This window comes from Zalophus californianus, chromosome 1 (genome assembly GCF_009762305.2).
Source record: "Zalophus californianus isolate mZalCal1 chromosome 1, mZalCal1.pri.v2, whole genome shotgun sequence".
NCBI classification, from domain to species: Eukaryota; Metazoa; Chordata; class Mammalia; order Carnivora; family Otariidae; genus Zalophus; species Zalophus californianus.
In genome coordinates this window covers 158,744,555-158,768,056 of record NC_045595.1, presented here as the reverse complement: position 1 = coordinate 158,768,056, position 23,502 = coordinate 158,744,555, and the positions used below count along the sequence as shown (strand labels likewise).

General features: G+C 45.3%; 2 protein-coding genes across 5 annotated transcripts in view; one reads left to right on the top strand and one right to left on the bottom strand.

The window, feature by feature from the left end:
- The window catches only part of C1H3orf52 (chromosome 1 C3orf52 homolog), a 28,170-nt gene extending 21,933 nt beyond the window's left edge, over positions 1-6,237 (top strand). The window contains exons 5-6 of the mRNA XM_027585553.1: positions 393-574; positions 4,764-6,237. Coding sequence (XP_027441354.1) covers positions 393-574; positions 4,764-4,768 — 187 coding nt within the window. The 3' untranslated portion in view covers positions 4,769-6,237. The remainder of the gene's footprint in view (positions 1-392; positions 575-4,763) is intronic.
- A 4,065-nt stretch (positions 6,238-10,302) lies between these two features.
- Positions 10,303-21,826, bottom strand: GCSAM (germinal center associated signaling and motility). 4 transcript variants are annotated; one of them, XM_027585669.2, is made up of 6 exons: positions 21,697-21,826; positions 18,306-18,374; positions 15,467-15,511; positions 14,375-14,421; positions 12,664-12,692; positions 10,303-11,762 (listed from the first exon to the last, which is right to left on the bottom strand). In XM_027585669.2, the coding sequence occupies exons 1-6, from the start codon at positions 21,723-21,725 to the stop codon at positions 11,445-11,447; spliced, it is 537 nt and encodes a 178-aa protein (XP_027441470.2). In that variant the 5' UTR covers positions 21,726-21,826; the 3' UTR covers positions 10,303-11,444. The 4 variants fall into 4 exon arrangements, with proteins under 4 accessions (XP_027441470.2, XP_027441471.2, XP_027441472.2 ...); XM_027585670.2 differs by having other exon boundaries at positions 10,303-11,759; XM_027585671.2 differs by lacking the exon at positions 15,467-15,511.
- Between the last annotated feature and the right edge of the window lie 1,676 nt (positions 21,827-23,502).

Here is a 23,502-nt window from a genome sequence, read left to right as displayed (position 1 = left end):
AGAGGGTGGATGGAGTGTGGGAACGTGGAGCAGGGAATACAAGAGGAGTACGTGGCTTCCCTGCCCCAGGGGATAAAAGGCTGGCATTGGAGCCTACGGTGGGCCAGCCTTCGGTCTTCCCTGACAATAGCTGGGTCGTGACTCTCCCTTCAGTGGCCTCTTCCAGTGATCTCCTAGAGGATGGGCTTTAGGTGCCAGGAAGAGGTTAGGGTCACCTCCACTTTTTGTGAGGAAACTACGGAAGAGGGTTCTTCTAGAACAGTGTGCCCTTTGCTATTTTGTCCTGGAAGAACGTGAGGAACTATAAATATGGTCCCGCTAAAGCCAATTTCCTGAGTTGCAGTGGGATTCTGTTGATACGTGTTGCTGTCTCGGTTTGGTGTGTCTTTCAGCAACGAAAATGCCACAATAGCCTACCACCTGCAATTTGGGGTTCCTTCAGAAGGTGACGGCTTTATGAAGTACAGGATGAGTAAGGAGTTGGTGCACGGCGTGTTGCTACAGAATCTGCATGATCGGGGAGTGCCTGGCTGTGAGACCTTGGGACTGGATCCAGCGTCCCTCTTGCTCTACGGTAAGTGGAGGAAGTCAGGAAGGCAGAGTTGTGGTGAGCCAGACTGAGGGCAGCTGCTTGGGGTCTGATTTCTGCGCTGGTGATGTTCGCGCTCCGTGGAGGTTGGTCCCTGCCTTCCCCGAGCAGACAGAGTATTTGGGATAAAACAATTAAATTGTTTCCTTGTTGTCGTTCACCCGCATTTGAAGCCCCGTATCCCACTTTGCAATATTATTAGTAAGCTCCGTGGAAAGGCCGCGGTTTCATAAGAGAAGCAAGTACTGAATTTGAAACTAATAATGATCCCAACATGGGGAACCTATCTCTTTTTCCCTTGAAGGCCACTTTGCCTGTTACATTAGAGGCAGAACAAGGCAAAACAGTCTGTGAGTATAATAAACTCACTTACCTACTTTTGAAACCAAGAGTGCGATGAGAAAACTGGCATGTTATTTAATGAGCCTGGAGGTGGGCGCCTGGGTGGCTCAGATGGTTGGGTGTCTGCCGTCGGCTCGGGTCATGATCCCAGGGTCCTGGGATCGAGTCCCGCGTTGGGCTCCCTGCTCCTTGGGAGCCTGCTTCTCCCTCTGCCTCTCTCTCTCTCTCTCTCTGTCTCTCATGAATAAAGAAATAAAATCTTAAAAAAAAAGATTTAATGAGCCTGGAGGACACCCCACTTGTCAGAATCTGAGAACTTTTAAGACTTTGCACAAAACCCGGTGACAGGCCTTGGAGAGGTGCCTCCCTTGCATCTGCACGAGAACTTCGGCCGGGCCTCTGGTCCCACGCCCCACTCTGATTCCTCTCCGGGCAAGGCATGGGCTCTTGTTAGCCCCGATGCCGGCCATCTCTGATAGTCCATCACCCACGATCCATCAGAAATACTTTCCGCACACTAGTAGTAGTAAATAGTAGTTGAATGAATGAAAAAGGCCAATCAGGAGATGGGTTAGCAGCAGGCACAGTGCCAGCCAGCCTCGCATTAGAAGATAGAACAGAGAGATTATAAAGCACCCCTGTTGCTACATAGTATGAGAAGGGGTGTTTATTATAATGACGCTTATTTCTTGATGTTGGGAAGTGAAAGTAGGCCAATCCTTGTCTAAGGAGGCAAAGAGTGTTATAAAGCAGTTCTGAAAGCTTTTTTTTTTTCCCATATAGAAAGGATGACATTCAGAAGGTCAGATCTTAGCTCCCTGGGAATGAATAGTTTCCTCACAGAGCATCTGAATAAATTGCGTCTGTGGGCCAGACAGAGGGCGTACATGTGGAGCGTGAAGAGGCTATACCCCCCTCTACAGGAATTTGAGGAAGAAAGAAAAGAAAGGAAGGAAGAAAAGTGGGAGGGAGGGAAGGAAGGAAGGAAAGAGGGAGGGAGGGATGGAAGAAGGAAGGGAAGGAGGGAGGGAGGAAGGAAGGAAGGAGAGAGAGAAAAAGAAGAAAAGAAAGCAAGCCCTTCGAACCCCTCCTGTGTAAAGAGGTGAGAGAGGGGAGGTGCACCTGCCTGAGCTGTGTGTGTGGCGGCCGCTGTGTGTTGTGACCGGTCGTGATTTTCTGAGCCCCCTCTGTAGTACAGTGGTCACCAGCTTTTTCCAAATGTTGGCGAGGAAGGTAGAGGAGGATGGTGAAAAAAAGTTGAGGAGATGATTGGGTTGGGAAGGCCGTACAGAGTAGGGCAAAGGGCAAGTGGCCTGTGAGCCTGGGGAGAGCTTGAGAAGACCTTGAGCAGACCTTGAGCAGATGGCCTTGGAGACACTTGCCCAGGGCCAGCCTCTGCATCAGGCCCCACGGATGCAGCGCGGAGCTCAGCGGGAGCTTGTACTGTTCCTCTGAGACATTTGGGCTGTGGGAGACAGGGTGTTTCTATGACCCTATGTCCACTTTCTAGAACATGCAGGTGCAGTATTTGTGCCATTTGATATTTTCAGGAATATGAGTATCAGTCAAATGGAAGAGGACACAGTGACCATTTGGGGAGTGAGGAAGGAAGAAGAGAGACCTAGAAAAAAGGCAGGCAGGCCAAGGGAGGGGACGAGCTCAGGCAGGGATAGGTAGAGGCCCTTGGGAGGGGCCCAGTGAGACCCAGCCAGTTTTCCATGTTCATGGACACTGTGAGCCTGACGGTTAAACCTCCCCTCCCCCCATGACCCCCTGTGATCATCGGGGCCATTCGTGGTGAGCCGGGCAGCTGGTTTCCTACAGAGATAATGTTCCAGTTCTCAAAGAACAATGATTCTTTTTTTTTTTTTAATTTGAATTTTAGTTAGTTAACCAGTCAGTATTGGTTTCAGGAGTAGAATTCAATGATTCATCGCTTACATACAACACCCAGTGCTTATCACAAGTGCCCTCCTGAAGACCCATCACCCATTAGCCCATCCCCCCCCCATCAACCCTCTGTTTGTTTTCTGTCATTAAGAGTCTCTTATGGTTTGCTTCCCTCTCTCCTTTTTTTCCTCCCTCCTTCCCATATGTTCATCTGTTTTTTTTTCTTAAATTCCACATATGAGTGAGATCATATGGTATTTGTCTTTCTCCGACAGACTTATTTCACTTGGCATGATGCACTCTAGCTCCATCCATGTCATTGCAAATGGCAAGATTTCATTCTTTTTTATGGTTGACTATTCCATTGTGTGTGTGTGTGTGTGTGTGTGTGTGTGTACATACACCACATCTTTATCCCTTCATCCATCGATGGACATTTGGACTCCCTCCATCGTTTGGCTGTTGTTGGTAATAAAAGAGCAATGACTTAAAAATTCTTTTCTCCACGTAATGAGAACTTTCAGGATTGCCTCTCTTAGCAACTTTCAAATGCACCATACAGCAATGGTACCTCTAGCCCTTGTGTTGTACGTTACATCCACAGAACTTACATATTTTATAACTGGAAGTTTGTGCCTTTTGACCACCTTCACCCAAGCCCCCCACCCGCTGCCCCACAACCAGTCCGTTCTCTTTTTCTATGAGTTTGTTTTTTCTAGAGTCCACATGTGAGCTGATGCAACATTTGTCTTTCTCCGTCTGACTGATTTCACGCGGCATGATGCCCCCGAGGGTCAGGGAATTGTTGTAATAACTCTCACCTCCCGCCTTCCCGGGTTTTGGGGCTACTTCACCTTATGGATGTTTGGGGGCGCTGGGGATGAGGAGGAGAAATCTGCTTTACAAATGTAAAATGGCAGTCTGAGTTACTTTAGACATCTTGACCTGAGTTCGTTATTTTGTATTGTTTTCTCACAGGGGAAGGAGTCAGCTAGTACACTAAATGAGAAACAGAGGCAAAGACCAGATTTATGTGAGAGAAAAGAGGAAAAACCTGTAGGCAGTGAGAACGGTGAATCTTGTTTGCACATTTTTGTGGTAAACCGATGAGCTGGCTGCTGGCAGAGGGGCCGATGTGTGAGTTCCGTCCTTGAAAGGACTGCTCGGTATCAAGGAAAATCATTTGAGTTGTTTTATAGATTTTCCAGAAACTCAAGGAACGTTTGGCCAAGGAGCACTCATTCTCCTGTGGGCGCAATTCTGCGGCCCCACCGCACCCCTGGGGGTATTTGGCGATGTCTGGAGACATTTGTAGTTGTCAAGGCTGGGTGTGTACGTGAGATAACTAGCATCTCGTGGGTGGAGGGCAGGGATGCTTCTGCACATCGTGCAATGCCCAGGACAGCTTCTCTGCGACGGAGAATTATCCAGCCCATAATGTCAACTGCGAGGACCCTGTGGTAGCACGTGGGCTGTCTGTGTGGTGTCCCCAGGTCCTTGCACAGACATCTCCTTGGTCACACCAGGTCCACACCATTTCTTTCAGCAGACCTTCTCACAAGCTACCGTAGACGTTTTAACAAACTGAAAATTTGACCTCAAACTGAGGTCAGTAGTGAGATTATGAAGAAGGACTGAATATTTAAATGTCCTCAGCACCCAGCAGGCCTCATCAAAATGTTATTTATCATGAGCTATGCCAAAACAAATGAGCATTGTGTTATTTGCTTTCTGAAAAGTGTTCAGAGGTGTGTGTGGGGGGGGTGGGGATGTGTGTGCGTTGACTGAAAAGAAAACTTCCTCTGTTAGGAATTTACAAGCATTTCAATTTTACAAAAGAGTTTATATTCAAACCCAATGAAATAAATGAAAGCATAAATCTTTAAAATAATCATGATTTTAAAAAATTAGTGACTTCCGTTTGCCTGTATTCTCTTTTCAGAATGAAGGGGAGGATGTCGGTGTGCATCTGAAGGCAGAGCTCCACTGAGTTTGGGGATGAGAGAATTCACTTTGTTTTCCAGAGAAGATCCTGCGAATTACCATGGAAGGCCTGGCAGTGACTTGGGGGCGGGGGGGGAGACTTCTCCTGATTCAGCATTTATGAAGTCTGGGCTCTGTGTCCCGCAGAACAGCCCCTGTGAACCACCCCCGTGGGGTCTACTCTTGGCAAAGGCAGGAAGCCTGAGGGAGCTGGGGTGATGGGGTAGGTGGGTGGGCCTTGCAGTGCGGGGTCACTGCTATTCTTGGAGCTTGAGTTGCCTCCGCCCACACGTGCACACTTTCTCTTTAGTGCAAAGGTGACCTTTCAGGCAGGATCCTGTCAGCCTGTGCTGGTGGAAAGAGTGGGCAGGCACGAGGTGAGGGACAACTGAGCCAATCACTCGCCGAAGTCCTCCCACTCCTGTCCTGCTATTTGATCTACCTCTTAGCAAGACTGTGAGGAAGTCACTTTACCAGACCACAGCAGCAAAGTTCTGTGGCTAATTCTATGACCTGTAGCTGCCTACCCCAGCCTCAGGCACATCATCCAGTACCACTGGGTCATGTGTAGCTACAGAATAAGAGGTGTGTTTTATTTCACATCTCCTCATGGCTCCAGTGACTCCTGAACACCGCTTTTGGAAACGTGGGTCCCTGTGTGTTTTGAGTTTTGAACACAACTGCTGTTTGGGATGGTTTTTGCACTTAACAGTTTCTCAGACTTCCCTCAGTGGATCGTTAAGGCTGCTTACCATGTGCACGCTGGTCCTTGGCTTTTTATTGTCCCATGTGACTAGGCCTCCTCTAAAACTCAGTGTCTTCACACACTGATTGCGTATCTTACTGAAAAGGATTTGAAACAGGAAGAACCACTCTCTGTTTGAAATAACCCGTTGGAGGCTTGATGCCAATTTGTTAGCAGGCCAGGGGGAATGTCAGCGACTGTATTGATCATCTATAGACATGGAATTGCCTAGCATGAGGAAGCAGAGGATTTGTTTCGTTGGGAAAATTGTTTTGCTGGAAATGTTCCAAGAGAGAGTGTTGTGGTCCTATCATGAGACATTCTTAGCCCTGGGATCTCAGTTAATGGGCCGTGGGTGGACGTCAGTGTGAGGGGCTGCCGTGCACGGGGAGGTGTCCAGCTGTGAGTCTCAGGCTAGATTTGCCCCGGTCTTTTTGTGATCCAGGACTCTGGATAATGTGAACTTGTTTTCTTATTTAACTGGAGGGTACGTTTATTGTAACCTGCTGTCTCATTTTGAGGCCAGTTCCTCAAACTATCCAAATAGGTGTGTTTCCCTTCTTCCTCTTTATTTTTTACATGTCAAATGTAAACCGTAACGTGTGTCTACTTTTGAGAACGTAATGAATAACTTTCATGGGGAAGGATTTAAAACTATTCGCAATAAATTATTCCTGGCGTGGGCGTGGTCACAGTCACATTTGTTTCACAGGTGTTGTGTCTCGGGGGCATGATGGGGCTGGCATTTTCCTGCGGTGAATGGTGCTGGAACTGATTTTTCATTTCCCGGAGGGCAGTTTCCCCTCCTGAGTAAGACTGAGCTGGAGGGGCTGGAGTGGGCTAGGTCCTCCTCTGTTGCAGGGAGAGCAGGGAGGGGCCCCCTCTCCCCTCTGCTTCCTTCCAGGGTGCTCTCCCGGCAGGCCCAGGTGTCTGAAGGGCCGGGCTGGAAGGAAGGGCCAGGACAGTGGGCTTTTCCCTTCTCCTTTGGAAAGCACTAAGACGCAACTACCAAGTCATACAGAAGACTTTCCATAGGTTTGACTCGGCTCCAGTGGTGTGGGAAGAACTGAACTTTGTGAATTAAGTATTTTGAGGTGTCTGGGAAAAAATATGGCACTCAGGTATACACTGTTCTGCCAGAGGAGATGAACTTAGTGGTCGCCACGCATCTTCACGATAAGCATAATGCCTGGTGCATAATAAGGTCTCAACAATTATCTGTGACATCACTGAAGGATTTGAGAAGAGGCACTGGTCTTTTCTGGAAGTCACTTAGATGCAGGCAGAAAGGGTACAGCCAGAGTACTGGAGTGTGCCCCCCTCCCATCCCCAATGAAAATTCTGTCCATGCATCCAGTTCTTTTCTACCTTTTTTTTTAAAGATTTTATTTATTTATTTGTTTGTTTGTTTAAGAGAGAGAGAGAGCTCACAAGCAGGGGGGGGGAAGGGCAGAGGGAGAGGGAGAAGCAGGCTCCCCGCTGAACAAGGAGCCCGAAGCGGGACTCGATCCCAGGACCCTGGGGACATGACCTGAGTGGAAGGCAGACACCTAACCGACTGAGCCACCTGGGTGTCCCTCTTTTCTACCTTTCAATTTAACTTAGCTCTAGATTTGTTTAATGATGTGTTTGGCAGAAGACTCCAGGAGATATGGGCGAAGAGGAGGACGATAATAAGAAAAGAAGCTGCTGGTCTCGTTGGGCAGTGTGGCTCTGCGCAGACCAGCTAGGAAACAGCAAGACAAAACAGCCTGTTGTGAACATGGGGACAGACTTCGGGTTGTGGGTAGTCAGAGAAGAGAGCAGTCAGTGTCGTCTAGTTGGAGAAGGCCTTGCCTAAGAGGGACGACACAGCTGAACCTGCAGCCGGGGTGGGATTGGAATAGACAGATTTGCTTTCCTTTACACATGTTTGTGTCTGATTAGGATGAGGTTCACGTTCTCATTCATTCATTCATTCATTCATTCATTTTTTTTAAGTAGGCTCCATGCCCAGTGTGGAGCCCAATGTGGGGCTCGATCTCATAACCCTGAGATCAAGACCTGAGCTGATAGCAAGAGTTGGATGCTTAACCGACTGAGCCACCAGCTGCCCCTCTTTTCCCTCTTAGCTGTGGGCTCTGCATGGACCCCTGCCCCGTTCAGAGTCTCATCCGTGCTGAGAAACATGAGAGAAATCTCGGTAAGTCTTCCCTCCCCTGCTCCCCATTATGGTTTCCTTGCCTTACAGTCCGCTCCTTCACATTGCCCTGTGTTGCTGGCGGTGGTGTCCACAGGCAGTCCCCTCATCTCATACTTAGGAAAGCGAGGCCTGGAGAGGTGAATGGATGAGCCTGGAGTTCCCCAGTCTTGGGGAGCAATGTCCAGCCCACTAGGCAACCTCAGACCGTCAAGAGCCTCTGACTTTGGCAGGCTCCCTAGGGTCATGTTCAGTTCAGGCTTGACTGAATCCACGAAGAGTGTGCTCTCACAGGTGGTGAGAGGGGAAGGGATGAGTTAAGAGATGTTACCATCAGACTGTAGAAGACCCTCTGGGATGATCATGACCACCCAGGGCTCCCCCGAAGGCCTTGCAAAAGCACCCTCTGTAGGAAAGTGGGAAGAACTTACACTGACCCATTCAACAGGTGGCAGAACTGAGGTACGCTCAGATCCAGTGACTTTCAAGGTGCCTTCTGAACACAAGAGGCTGGAAAAAGGACAGAGTCAGATACGTGTAAACGGAATCTCCTTTTGTCTGAAGGCTCCTGTAGCATCCCAGGGACTCACCTGTCCTGTTCTACCTACATGTTTCCATCCCATTCCTGAGAATATTCGAAGCACTTGGCACCCAAGGTTGTCCGAAAAACGTCAGCACTTGAGTTTATTTGTTATCAACGGTAGATTGTCCTGACCTAGCTTTGCCCTTTTCTTGTACCTCTCTTCTGTTCTGAATAAGAATTTATTCACAGGCTAAAGGACTATTTGTAGACGCTACTATGAACGTAAAACGGAAACCACAAAGCCTGCCTCCGTGAACTGGCCGAGTACAGGTGTAAGAAGAGCGTGGGGGAGGGGAGTTCCCTGATGATGTCTGTGCTCTGAGGGAGCAGTTTAAATCCTCAGCCTCTGTTTCTTATCAAGAGTGCAGAAATTCTTTCATTGATGGGTGACAGCCCTGACCACGTGAAATTGTATAAAATATTGTGTGAATGTGTATTTTCTGTGAAGAGGGTTACATGGCTTTCATCAAAGTCCTGAAATCTCTGGAAAAGAGGAATAGCATTATATACAGACAAAGCACTCCTGAAGGGCTCTCCTGCTCAAAAATCATTCCCTTCCATCATCCCTCTGAATTTCATTATAAGAACAAATTTCATTGGCGAAGCATTTATACTTAATATATTGCTGGTAAGAGGCATATACTATTTGGGACAAATAATGCTTTCATAGGAGAAGACTCAAACTAATATAACTTATATTGTACTGAAGATATTTAAAATGGTCAACTTTAGCAATGGTCCAACGCCCAAATGACAAATTCCAGTATAAAACCAGCAATTCCATTTCTAACCCACTGGAAGATCACTGGATGACCCTGATCATCAAGCACATCCACACATGTTTTTCTCCATATGTCATGAAGGTTTTTGTCCTTTTTGCTCTTTAATATCATTTATTCAAGGTCTGCGGTAAATGAATTACATACATTAGAGGCAACCCTCCTCCTCATGGGTGATAAAGCCAAATTTTCAAGTTACATGCTCAAGGTCACAGAGGGAGGAAGGGATAGAGCCAGGATCTGAATCATTGATTATCTGACTCTAGTGTCCACACTCTTTCCCTAAGTGAATCCTGGCCAAGGGTCAAGGTTAGGGTTCCATAGCGTTCCATGGCTGAAAATGGGAAATTAGCAGAGGACAAGATACCCAGATGTGACTGGCTCTTTAGCTCAAGACCACTGACTGCCTGAAGTCTCAGCAAACGTGTGTTGACACGTCCAACCTCATGTCACTGGATTTCTCCTCCCTGGTATTTAGTGCATTTTATTTTTTAATTTTTTTTAAGTTTTTTTTTTAAAGATTTTATTTATTTATTTGAGAGAGAGAGAATGAGAGATAGTACGAGAGGTAAGAGGGTCAGAGGGAGAAGCAGACTCCCCGCTGAGCAGGGAGCCCGATGCGGCACTCGATCCCGGGACTCCAGGATCATGACCTGAGCCGAAGGCAGTTGCTTAACCAACTGAGCCACCCAGGCGCCCCGTATTTAGTGCATTTTAAAGAACAGTTATTTAACTTTAGGTACCTTGGGGGACAAAACAGTAATTAAACATAATTTTATATACTACTTTGTCAACAAACCTTTACTATTTTAACATCCCTAAAATTAGGACAATGGCCACAGGTTAAAAAAAAAAAAACAGGAAGTTGAGAACACAGGTGTGAATATAGAAATAGTCTAATTTGCTAATTGTTCTTGGCCTCACTCATATCATTTGTGGTTTAATATTTTCATGCCAGTTTATTGGTACCAGCTCTTATGAGTTACAATACCCAAACACATTTCTATAAAGTTTATCTCCCAAGTATCATCGTTTAGGTCTGGGGTCTACAAATTTTTTTTTCTAAAGAGGGCAAAAAAATAAATATTTTTGGCTTTGCAGGACCGTCAGTGTGTGTCACGACTACTCAACTCTTCTGTGGCTGAGGAGCCATAGACAGTATGAACATGTATACAGTATAAATGAATAAGCATGGCTGTGTTTCAATAACATTTTATTTATATATAAAAAAAGACAGTAGGTCAGATTTGGCCTGCAGGTCACAGTTTGCTGACCTCTGTTTTAGGGGATAGATGGAATTCTAGGAATAATGAAGAAAAAATTAGGAAAAATAATCAGAACATACAGAGAAAGGCTCATTAGAGAAGGGGTATGTGTGTGGGGATGTGTGTGTATTATTTTTCTCATGTGGACTTTTTTTCATATTTTATACATGACGTATTAGTTCAACCACACACACACCACACATTTGAGTAGAGGCTCTTCTAGCTAATATGTTGGAAGAGTGCTGAATTGGAAACCAGGAAATCAGGCTCTGGATAAAGTTCTGTCACTAACTTGCAATGTACATTGCGTTACTTCTCTGAGCAAAAAGGATAATGGGATTAGAGTGTCTCCATAGGTCTTTCTACTCTACCATTCTCTAATGCTGTGATTTTCTTGTTAAGATTTCTAGGGAGAAATACGAGGTTAAAAAATATGGACTAAAATTTTATTAAAAATTATATAAAAACCTGATGTAGAACTTACTGATTCAACTCACATAACCAACAAAACCACAAGGGTCAACGAGTCAAAGGACACAATGCAAAGGACACGGTTAAGTGGCACAGGGTGAGAGGAACACACAAGGTTGCCACCTGGAAGGCTTGGAGTGAGGGGTTGGGCCTTCAAACGTGTGGAACCAGTGGAACCCCTTGGCACACTTAGTACGATGGATAAAGCTTCCTTGTGACTCCAGGAAACAATCATGTGGACATTTTATGGAGAAGAATCTGGACAAAGGAGCAGACCCTTTGTGATACTCATAGCTGTAGGTGACCAAGAATCCCCTCCCTCCATTGAGCTAATTGGTCCTTTTCCAAAGCCATTTGGAATCAAAGATGGCCACTCCGTTCTCAAAGAGCGGTGTTCGGGATAGGTGGTTGGTCTTTGGATGATGAATATTGAGCTGGATCTAAGAGGCCCTGTGGTTGGCAAACCGGATTCTGCAGAGACCCCTGTAACAAAGGCTGTTGTGTGTGTGGAGGGGGGTAAGCCTGAAGGGCTCTAGACCCCACACCTGCTTCAACCAGAGCCCCACACCCCCAGTTTTTATTTACTGGTATTAGACAAGTGCTGGTCCAACTATTTCATTATAAATAGGAAACCTGAGTCTTTGACGGTAGCAGAGGTACATGTGGCTGTTGCAGGGAGTGGAAGGAGATTCTACTAGGGACTACAAGTTCATATTCATCTTCTGGGGAAGACAAATGCCTCGGGGAGGAAGGCACCCGGAGAAGTGCGTATGAAGTCTCGGTTTCTCCCAAGGACTTCCTGGATGTCTTGGTCTTAGGGGAAACGTTCTCATAGAACCCCTCACTGGAGATCCCTGATAGCCTTCTCCCAAGGACGACATGATTAATGTGGGTGTAGCAGAGATTCTCCGAGGAGCTCTGATCAGCACTGTCCTGCTGGTCAAAGAAGAACCTTATCAAGAGTGAGACTCTTGCCATTCCCTTTATATACTCCAGGCTCAACACAGACCCAACCCTGGTCAAAATCTGTCTTCCATGACCATCTCTCCTCCACCCCCTGGCTGTTTTTCCTAATGGCGACCCCCACCCCAACCACTAGCCCAGGCATCCAGAGAGCTCATGCGTCCAGAGTATTCAGCCTGCCCAGGCATGTCCTCTCTGCCCCATGTTCCAGAGTGACCCCTGACTATCCCAAGTCATATATACAATTCCCAAGTCTCAGACCCCGAGGGCAGCACATTTTTATATAAGAGAACAATCTGAGGCCACCTTGGCATGACAGCTTATGGTATTTAACCACTCATCCTAGAGATTTTTGCATTATTAAAAAGGGAAACCACTCAAAAGAAGCTCCCAGGCAGTGGAATCTCAGGAGATAAAAAAGCAAAGCAGCAAAATACAAGAGGGAGAACCTTGGATCTGGGACTGAGGCTTGGTTTTGAATCATGCCCCTGACTTCTTGTCAGCGTCTGGCCTGGGGAGTATATCACTTAGCCTCTCTGTTTTCTCATTTGTACAACAGGGGAAATAATAGTGCCAGTCTTATAGGATCGCCATAACAGTGACGTGAGACACTCTAGGCAAAGCTCTCAGCACACTGCCTGGCATCAACAAAGGGCTCCATATATATTAGCCCCTTTCAGTAAGATGTACAACAGAGGTGGCTGACGTTGCTGCCACCAGGCCCCACACAGGGCCCTGGGCCGACAAGCACTGGCATCTAAAGTCTTTCTTTCATATCAAGGTTGGAAGGGGTCTTGGAGGCCAACTTCTGCCATCTGGGGTATCTGCATTGCTACCAGCATCTCAGAAAAGGGGTCAGAGGTGTTTGCATTACCTGCACAGGAGCAGATGACATTCCTTTATCTGGAGAAAGAAAATACAATCAATTTCAGGTCCTGGAGAGATTGTGGAGAGGGTGGGGAGTGGGGGGCAGCTGTGGACACTGGGGCAGAAGCAGTCGGAGAGCCGAACAGTGGTCCGTCAGGCTACCCTGACCTGTGACACACCCCTGGGGAATGACAGGACCATCTAAGGAAACAGCAGAGCTGTTTGCGGCTGAGTGGAGGGAGACATATTCAGTGGGGTCTTGGAAGGGAAATCACAATTCCTCTCTCTCCCTCACCCCTCCCTCCCTCATACAAAATTCATTGCATACCTACCTTGTACCAGGCACGGGGGAGACAAAGAAAAATCAGAAACAGTTCCTGTCCTCAAGGGGCTCACAGGCTAGCATAGGAGGCAGACAAGGGCCCCTGAGGATCCATGATGCAAAGGAGGACTGTCGTGTCTACTGCAGGTGACAGGGGATGATAGTAGTGGGGGGGCTGGTGCTCAGGGAAAGCTTGACGGAAGGAAATTCTTAAATTGAGCATTCCCATTCCTGAATTTGCTAGCAGATACACACAAAACCTGGCCAGATTTTCAAAAGCCAGTTTATTTAAAAGCAACTGGCTTTGGCCACTCAGCAAAGAGGCAAACGGATGCACTCGCTACCCCCTCGCAAACACACAGGCTCGATAAGCCAACGTGAGCTTTCACACGGAAGCCGCAGGATGCCCTCCTAACACAGGAGGTGGGTGTGCCCCTGCAGCTCATCTTATTATATTATGGATTTACCTTCCCTCAGGACTGACATCCCAGATTCTCACATCTCCATAAATTCGCATGGCCATCTAGGATGGTCCCTGATTATCACTGCAAGGAACGTCTGTGAGTTTTTGCATTAGAGGTCTTATCTCCACCTTGTTTTGCTCTGATGGAGATTGGGGTTTCCTGGGCCCCACCATTCCCCGGGGTGATGCTAGGGGTGGGAGGGCCGTATTATTCACACATACACTTTATGGAGCTAGTTTGCAAGACTCAGAGTGAATGAATTAGGCTCTGCTCTTTAAACCCAGGAAGGCAGAGGCAAAACTCCATCACTTTTCTTCTTTAGAAATACAATGGCCTGTCCTCAGGCCTATATTTCCTTTCTCTCTTTCTTGCATGTGATGCTATTCACCACCCTCTCCTTCTCGAATTTCTTCTCCTTAGCTGCAGTCCTCTTCTGTCTCCAAAGACCATTGCCTCACCCCCTAAGTGAACCTCCAGCATCTCTTCTTGCCAGGCGCTAGTGCAATGTGTTCTCTGCACAGCAACCCAGGCGGTGTCTTTTCATGCAAAGGGCATCATACCAGCCCCTTGTTTAAAGCCCCTCAATAGTTCTGCAGTTCTCAAGACAAAAACTCCAATCCTAAGCTTGCCTACAAGGTCCCGCCCCTCCTTGTTGCTCTCGGTGACCCTCTACCTTTCCAGTTATTGTTCCCAGTTCACCCGTCTGGCCTCCAGACCTCACGGGGGGATACAGAGATCAGTAGCCAGTTCCTGCTTCGATGAGCTCACAGTCTTGTGGAGAGAGACACAAGCAACTGGATGAGTGACACAGACCCACACGTAAGTGTTACACTGGAAGGACGACGCCCAAGGAGCTTGGGAAGCACAGAGAAGGGGCGGTGTGGAAATATAAGTCTGTCCAAAGTAGAAAAGATGAGAAAGCAATGACTTACTCGTCTTTGAGGAATCTGGCTTTGCTTTACAAATGCATACTTTTTTCCTGAAAAAAGAAAAGGAAGGAAAAGTTTTCAATATTCAGAAATTCTCAAAGGAAATGACACTGGACTCTAAAACCTTATCTTTAACTCTTTCATTTGTTAAAGTTATACCTCCTTTAGCGTAGAGGAAAACGAAGATAGATAAAAGGAAAAATGAAAGATAAGATCAAGTAGAAATCTCCACCTCTGGGTGTGTGTGTGTGTGTGCGCGTGTGTGTGTGTGTGTGTTTGTGTGTGTGTGTCTCTCTCTCTTCTCCCTTTTCCCTTTTCTATGGGTTGAGGTAGAATTGATTTATAAATGGAGAACTATGGTGATGTCATAGTTAACTATTTGGGGATTTTTTTTCTAACAAAATATCAATTTCTTTTATATCATGTGACATAAGGAGCCAAGGTTATTTCCAATTCCAACCCCAAGCCTGATCTCTGACCTCCAAGCAAGCAAGCAAGCAAATGTGGTCCATGTGAGCACAGGGGTAACTACTCTGTAGAGACGAGTCCCCCAGAGGAACACAGTCTAAATATAATGGAAGCTCATTATCATCTCAGGAGACAATGACATGTGTGCCAAGCAGCATGACCATATGTCCCACTTGGCTTAGGGAGTCTGGGTAATGTCCTTATCAGTCACTTAGGGACCCCAAACTATTTGTAGCATGCCTTTCACTCTCAATGCCTTCCCAGGGTGTCAGAGGACTTATATGATCACCCTGGCTGTGAGTTTTCTGTGCAAGGACCAGGAACGTGTGCTTCCACACATGGAGTCTAGCACTTACAGTGTGAGGAGGGGTCTTTCCCTCTACAGTGGCCACTTTCAGCCTTGCTTCTAGGGCTTTCTGGTTCAAGGAGCGCCATCAAGACTATTGTTCCTATTTCTCACCAGGCTCGAATTGTTACTTCCCTGACTAACTCTCAGATGACTGTGTCTGGGGAGTCAGAGGCTTCCCCTGTGGCCACAGACAGTGGGCAGTTACAGGTGATTTACAGTAAATACCACATTGAAACCACACTCAGTGAAATAACTCTTGAAAACAATTCTCCACTCACCACGGAAGGCAGAAACACCCTTCGGCAACGTAGCAGTCCCAGCATCTAAAATAACCATGAGATGACACAAGTCACCATGTTGGTTTCTGCAGCTTGATTAGGGTGACTCCTTCTCTTTGCCAGTTCTGTGAAAAACCTTTTTTTCTCTCCCAACCCCCAAGACAGTGTTTATTCTAGATGACTTGGACACATCTATTATGTTAGAATGATTTCTTCCTCCCAGAACATGAACTGCCCCTTTGGAAATATGAAGACGATGCGTATCACCTCCTAATCAGGGAAGGAACTTTCTGCTGTTGATAGGCATCATCTCCATATTTCCAAAGGGGCAGTTCATATCCTGGGAGGGAGGAGTCATTCTAGCATGATAGATGTGTCCAAGTCACCTAGAAGAGCTTGCTCATCCCCAATTTCAATGATTTACTTGGTCTCTTGTGATGAAGGACACACAAGAGTCATCTCCAGGAAATCATGGTATCAGTGTGTGGACATTTTAGAAATTTCTTTCTGGTACAGGTTAGACAATATTTATAGTGAATTCTACTGTACTCTGAATTTCTCCTATTTAAACTATAATTATAAATGTATACCACATTATAATTGTTAGGTTGAAAAAAACCCCAAAACAACACTGGCTCAAAATGGTGTCACTTGGACTGAGTTCCCAAAGTGGTGCTTAAACATAATTGAATTGCAGTTTCAACCTCCTCCATCAATGTAGTCTTAACCCATCAGCCGGGAATTCTTCAATTTGTGCCATTAAGTCTGTCACCTGGCCTTCTCCATCCCCACAAAAAGATGAGATAATCTGCATGATAAGACACCTTGCTTTTCCCCTTAGAAAGTAGTAGCCTCACCTGGGATAATCTTTTTCTTCTGCTAATAACTTTCTTTTCTCCACTCTCCTTCTATATATAACTCCTTTGAGAGCCTCTCTACCTACTAGATGGGGTGTTGCTGATTCGTGAATCATTTAATAAAGACAAGTAGATCTTCCCATTTACTTTGTTGAATTTTGTTATTTAACAGTTCATTTGTTTACATCCTACACTAGAGATTCATAAAGTTGGGGACCGTATAGATTTATTTTGTTCATCGCCGGCATAGATCACCAGCATGTGGCAGAGTGGCTGGTAAATCTATTTTCAATAAATATTTGATAGATGAACGAGTAGCCAAGAACAGAGTAACTCCAACTGGCTCAGGTCATCAAATCTGCCTCCTTGACCCAAGGGACAGGTAAATTAACAGGACTTGGGATCTTTTTTATGGGAGGCAGATCGTTCTGCAGTCAGACATCCAGGCTGACGTCTATCATGCTGGGCATCTTTCTGAACTTGAGTCATAGTCAGCTACCTATGTAGTTGAATGTGAAAGCCCTGCATGTCCTGGTAACACTATGTTAAAAGGGTCTGTAAAAGTACCATCCGGACATATCCCCCACAAAGTGAGCTTCCCAGGGAGTTCCCTTGCAAAGGGTGCTGGAGGAGATGCTGTCGGCGCCAGCATGGCAGAGTGTTCTGACAGCAACTGGGGGTCCCTGTACCCCCAGAGTTTGACGGCTGAAAGGCATGGCTCCTCTTCATGCGACTTTCAGCCGTTGTTTCTATCTCCTGTTTCTGTGGCTGAAGAAACGCCCGAAGGAAACCACTGAACTTCGCCAGTGCTAAGAAACTGGGTTCCCTAAGGAGATTTGGTTCCCTAAGGAGATTTGGGTGATGAGAAAAGACAGCCGATTTTGAGTTACTGACGGGACGAGGATCTTTGGAAAACTTGAGCCATGGTTTCTTTGTCGTAAAACGAAGATGCTTACACTGCTTACCTCATGGAGTTGTAAGGGTCACATAAAGTTAAATATGGGCAAAAACTATTTTCAAGCTTGTTATTTCCCCCACTCAATTTTTCTGTAATGTATTCTTGCATTTCAGCCTGGATGTTTTGGTTTGGGGTAGGTTCTGCAGGAGACCGGATGTATCTCTGGGACGCCACACTCTGTGCCGGCAATTCCAGGTTCCTGTCTCTTACATAAAGCTTCCCTGGCCCACTAGTCTACCCAGTCTCTACCTTGTTATAATGCCCATGACCCTTCTGGTCTGGTTCATTATTTGGAGTATATGCTTTAACACACGTCCAGGGATATCCCCCAAATAGATGATCCTTAGCTTGCCCTGAAGACATGTACTGTAAAAATACCGTCCAGACATATCCTCCCCCAGTGATACAGTACAGATCCCTGTTGGGGGATCTTTGGGTGTCCAGCTCCTAATGCAAGCTTTGGCTCAGTGGTTGCTTTTTAATTTAATTGATATTCTTTCAAGAGCTTCTCCTGAAACCATGGGAAAAGGGCAGATAAGTCTATAGGTCACAGAACAACTGGCTTTGCTACTTTTTGGAATTCTTGGACCCTGAGACCCTAGTTCCATATTTGAGTGATTCCCTGGCACTCAAAAGGACTGGTCAGAAAGGGTTCATGAGGAAATCTTGGTCTAACAGCATCAGGGTAATTGCAAGTGTCTCTCTCCACAAACCTTTTAACGATCATATGGGAGATGTAGTCACCTCAGCAATAGAAACTTAAAGAGTCTAAAATGGAATGGTCAGGATGGAGCTGAGCACAAAGGTACTTGAGCTAAATGATCAGAGGCAGCAGGGGTTGCACGTCTCCTGTCCAAAGGTTCAAAGTGTTTTGTCTTTTGTCTTGTCTTCACATTTACCATGATTACAGCTGCTGCTGGGCGAGGCAGGGTGCTCCGTTGTGGAGCATGTGAAGTCCAGTACCTGACAGACTTTACTCTTCATGGGCAAAGGCTGGGAGAAGGTTTGTTGGATTTGTTCTCACCTGGATGTTCTCTGTTCGAAGCTTTGGTTTTCCAGAGTCCAGGGTATTTCTTGAGTGTTCTGCTGCCACCTAAAACCCAACATATCAGGAATGAGCTAAGTTCTTCCTTTCTGGGCTTCCCTCCTTGATTACCAATTTTTCCAACTTTTGCCATTTCTGCCATTTGTGTATCACCCCGGCATCACCTCAGCTTCAGCCTGTTCCCCTCAGATCTGTTCACAGCTTCTCTTTAACATACATGGCAACCTTTTATCTGACACTTCCTCATTGCCATGGCAACAACCCACCCACCGACATTCTCCGACAAACTCCACACACCACCGGCCCTAAATCATTTGTTCCCATGCGGCCGGGATTGCTCATGATGACCATGAGACTATCAGCATATGGAGAGGTCTATCCACTTGGCGCAGTCTTCGGGATGGCGCACGGGGATGGGGAAGGGTACTGGCTTGTCTCAGGTAAGTCATCAGCTTTTACAGCACCAAGGCAGAGAACATGGGATAAGAGGAGAAGAAAGGATTAAAGAAAGAAAATAAATCTGTTCCTTGTGCGGGTTGGGTTTCTGTATAACCATTTTTTTTCACTTGTGGGGATTTGAGGGTATAGAGAAAAAGAAACTAAAAATTAACTACTACTGGGGCGCCTGGGTGGCTCAGTCGGTTGGGTGTCTGCCTTCGGCTCAGGTCATGATCCTGGGGTCCTGGGATCGAGCCCTGAATCAGGCTCTCTGCTGGGCGGGGAGCCTGCTTCTCCTCTCCCTCTGCCTGCCACTCTGCCTACTTGTACTCGTTGTCTTTGTCTATCAAATAAATAAATAAAATCTTTAAAAAAAATAAAAATTAAGTACTACTTACTATATGCTTATTACTTTCTCTCATCTTCTCTCTCTCTCTACACACACACACACACACACACACACACACACTCCACTTACTAAATGTATATAACACACACATTTTATATGTTATATTTCATTTAATCTCAGAATAAATCCATGAGATAGATGTTATGATTCTATTTTTTACCAATGAGAAAACTGAGGCCAAAAATGTTAGGTAACTTGTCCGAGGACCACCAATCAGTAAGACTCTGAGCTCCTCTTGTAGAGGACTAGGTGACACACTGCTCAGTGTGTGTGTGTGTGTGTGTGTGTGTGTGTGGGCGGGGGGGATCTCCATGGCTTTTGTAACAAATCTGATCTGGAGAACCATGGTGGGGCTGTGCTGACTAGATGATAAATGGGAGATAGGGGTGAAGTTGAAAATCAGATCTCAGGAACTAAAAGCCTTTGAAAATTATACTAAGGGAAATATTTTATTTTATTTTATTTTTAAATCATTTTTTTTAGATTATTTATTTATTTATTTGACAGAGAGAGACAGCGAGAGCAGGAACACAAGCAGGGGGAGTGGGAGAGGGAGATGCAGGCTTCCCACAGAGCGGAGAGCCCAATGCAGGGCTTGATCCCAGGACTCCGTGATCATGACCTGAGCCGAAGGCAGACGCTTAACCAACTGAGCCACTGGGGCACCCTAAGGGAAACATTTTAAATCAGCATGGAAATGAAGATGCTGAGCCAACTGATCAACTATTTTGGAAAAAAAAATATATGTGCGTGTGTGTGGGTGGGGGGTGTGTGTGTGTATGTGTATGCGTATTTGACACCATATAGTGAATGTATGGATCTACATGTAAAGCAATAAAACAACAACAAAAAAATGATACTGTGGATGTGTCTTATCTTAAGATGGGGAAAAATTTTAAGCATTAATTGGTAGAAACCTAAGAGCTTTCTAGATTTAATTCAATTATGTTTAAGAAATAGTAAACAAAACATAAAAAGTTTGCATGGCACAAGATATACAGACTAGAAAAACTATTTCTTTGTAATATGAGAAAGGGCTAATTTCTTCAAACTGAGAATAGCTTGTACTCTCAGTAAAACAAAGTAGACCAAAATCCAAAACAAAAAATAGGCAAAAGACATTACTGGCTCTTCACAGACAAAGAAATACAAATGACTGATAAATATAGACATTAAAATAAGGAAGATGTATCTAATGTTGTCAACAGTTATAACTGTGAGTTACCATTTTTTTCTTTATACTTCATGTATTTTTCACTGTTTCTACAACTAATATGTATTAAAGTCCTAATCCTTCACCCTCACACCAAAATTCTAAAAACAAAACAAAACAAAAAAACTACAAATGTCACATCAATCATGACTTTCTCAGTCACATTGTATCTGTATTTTGTTTTATTTTTCTTCTCAAGACAGTGATTTCTTCACGTTTCCAATCATTCATCAAACTCATTTTGAGTGCCTACTATTTGTCAGAAATAATGCTAGGAAACAGGAATTCAAACATGACTAAGAAACAGTCTCTACATTTGAGGAACTCACACATAGATATGAGAATAGGGATTTATAAGCTGATAACATGGCCGAGCTGCAGATGGCTCAAGGCCTGAGGAACCAGGGAGGAGTTTCAGAAAACACTGGGTTTCAGGGAGGGGCAGGACACATCCCATGGGTTCACCAAGCCTCTTTTTGACAGGTGGCATTTTGAGTTCCGTGTCTTAGCTCCCAGTGGCAGGAACTGGGACTCAGGATGCCAAACGTAATCCTTAAAAGTACTCCCCTTTCCTTGTCCCAGCGAGTTCATTCTTCCTAGACCACCTCACTAGGGATTCTCTTTGTTTTGGGTGGTACTAATTTTTACAATGACTGCTTTGATGTTAATGAAGATGATGGTCCCTCAAAATAATATCTTATTATTATTGAACCTTACTGTGTGTAAGGCACTGTGCTAGCATCACACGCACTAGAAACTTCCAAGGTAGGTATTGTATTATTACTTCCTCTTAAAATTAGGAAACCAAAGTCTAGAAAAAGCCAAATTCTTGACCGATTTTAATGACCGCTGCTTACCCATTGCAGGGAATGTGCACCGGGTGAGCCCTCCCTGTGGGCAGAAGCTTGCTATTTATTTTGAACTAAAATAGTAATTAAAAGAGTAGTGGTGTCTTTGAGCTCCTTGCAGGCATTAAGAACTCGGGAGACTGTCCTACCCACCCCCATCCCCTGCCAGCCCTCAGAAAATTGTTGCATTTCTTAAGTCATGGTTTACTGCATTGACCTCCCTTGATAAAGTCCTTCTGCCTTTTAGGGGTTCTCCACCAGCTGCTTGCTCACTCTGATTCTGGGGAGAAGGCCAGCACTATAAGGAGTTGAACTTAGTGTCTGACCCTCAGTAGGCACTTAATTTTTTTTCAGTTCTTTACCCTGTTCCCTCCCCTTGCCCAAAGACCTCTTTTTTTTTTTTTTTTTTCTTGATGGCTCTGTCCCACGTCCGCTGCTTTCCCCTGGGGAGACTGGACTCACCTGTTTTCCTTCAGCGGAGAGTTCCCCATTCTCTCAGTTCTCTTGGTGACTTCCCCTCAGCCAGCCTGGTGCTCTAAAGGGGGCAGCTCCTGACCCAATGTGCGTTGCTCTGGCTACCAGTGCCAGAGAGCTGAAAGGAGAAGAGTACCTCCCCACAAAGGAAGGAGGACCCCAGGGGGAGGAGAGTCTGAGGTGCACGCACGCACAACTTCCTAAAATGTCAGAGCCCGTAAACGGGAGCAAATTTCGCCACTCAGAGATACGCCTCTTTGGCATATTATTTTAAGTTGGTTACTTTAAAGAAACTTCAGATATAAAATGGGCTCTGAAAATCAAGTAGAAATTACCCTACTGTAAGAGACTTTTGCATTGACAAGGGAAATCTCCATGTGTAAGGGTATCAGGAAAAGGGAGCTCTAAGTCTCTAGAAACTGTTACTGATGCAGAAGGCAATTAAATCTGCATAACAGCATGACCCTTGTTTACTGTGCTTTTTCCTCTCACAATGGACCCTCCACCCCCAACGTCTTTTGTCTTTAACTGAAGATGGTTTTTAAGGTGATGGCTTCAGCCCTTTGGGGGAATTGCTTAGTTTCCCTGAGTCTCTCCCTTACATACAGGAGATAGACATGTTATTAAGCTTTTGTTTCTCTCCTGTTAATTTGTTTCATGTCAATTTAATTCGTAGGCCAGCCAGAATAGAGGAAAATGTTTCCTTCCCAACTCCTGAGGGAACCAGGCTACTGGCCTTAACCAGAAGCCATTGGTCAAGGAGAGCGTTCAGCTTCTGGGGAAGCCCCAACTGCAATTACAGACAAGCCATGGAGTTTTTCACTTCAGATTCCTGAATTTATTCAACCACTTCATAGTCTTGGAAAAGTCAGAGGGGGAATTTTGTTTTAAAACAAAAAAAAGGTTAGCGGTGCCTGGGTGGCTCAGTTGGTTAAGCGGCTGCCTTCGGCTCAGGTCATGATCCCAGGGTCCTGGGATCGAGCCCCGCATCGGGCTCCCTGCTCAGCAGGGAGCCTGCTTCTCCCTCTCCTGCTCCCCCTGCTTGTGCTCTCTCTCTCTCACTATCTCTCTCTTTGTGTCAAATAAATAAAAATAAATAAAATCTTTAAAAATAAAAAACAAAAAAGGTTAAAACAAGTTAAGTCAATCCAATGACCAATAGAAATTATTAACAAAGCATATATCTGATAAAAAGATTTTATCCAGAATATATAAAGAACTCTCAAAACTCACTAAGAAAACAAACAGCCAATAACAAAATGGCCAAAATATTTGAACAGACATTTCAACAGAGAAAATATACAGATGGTAAATACATACATGAAAAAAATGTTCAATACCATAGTCATTAGGGAAATGTAAATCAAACCACAATGTAATACCTTTATACACATTTGCTAAAAAACAGGTCAGTCAAGTGATTTTGAAGAGTTAATTGGCTTTATAAGAGACTCAGGACTTGGGCAGTATCCCATCCAGCAAGTAGAGAGATGCTCTGAGGGGCTGTATAAAATGGAAGGTTTTTATAGGAGGGTGGGCCAGGAAAGTTATTAGCAAAATAAAAGAAAGAATTGTTCCAGTCAAAGTCACTTTCCCTTAGAGGGACGATGGACAGGGGGTCTTATTAGGTGGATTACCTCATCTTCCTTTCCGGGATGAAGAGGATCACTGATGTTGATGAGACAATTCCCGACTCACCAGTTAAGACTTAAATTTCTGGAGGAGATTGAAATTGCACTTAGTTAGGTATTAAGCCCCCATTTGGTGACTTAGCCTAAGTAAAGCCATTGTGGG

What these genes read in the sequence shown, in the direction of transcription:
- GCSAM (XM_027585669.2), bottom strand. Translation starts at nt 21,725, where the DNA reads ATGGGGAACTCTCCGCTGAAGGAAAACAG. An exon ending in TCTCCGCTGAAGGAAAACAG is followed by an intron (nt 18,375 to 21,696) that starts GTGAGTCCAGTC and finishes GTTGGGTTTTAG; the next exon opens with GTGGCAGCAGAACACTCAAG. An exon ending in GCCAGATTCCTCAAAGACGA is followed by an intron (nt 12,693 to 14,374) that starts GTAAGTCATTGC and finishes TTCTTTCTCCAG; the next exon opens with ATAAAGGAATGTCATCTGCT.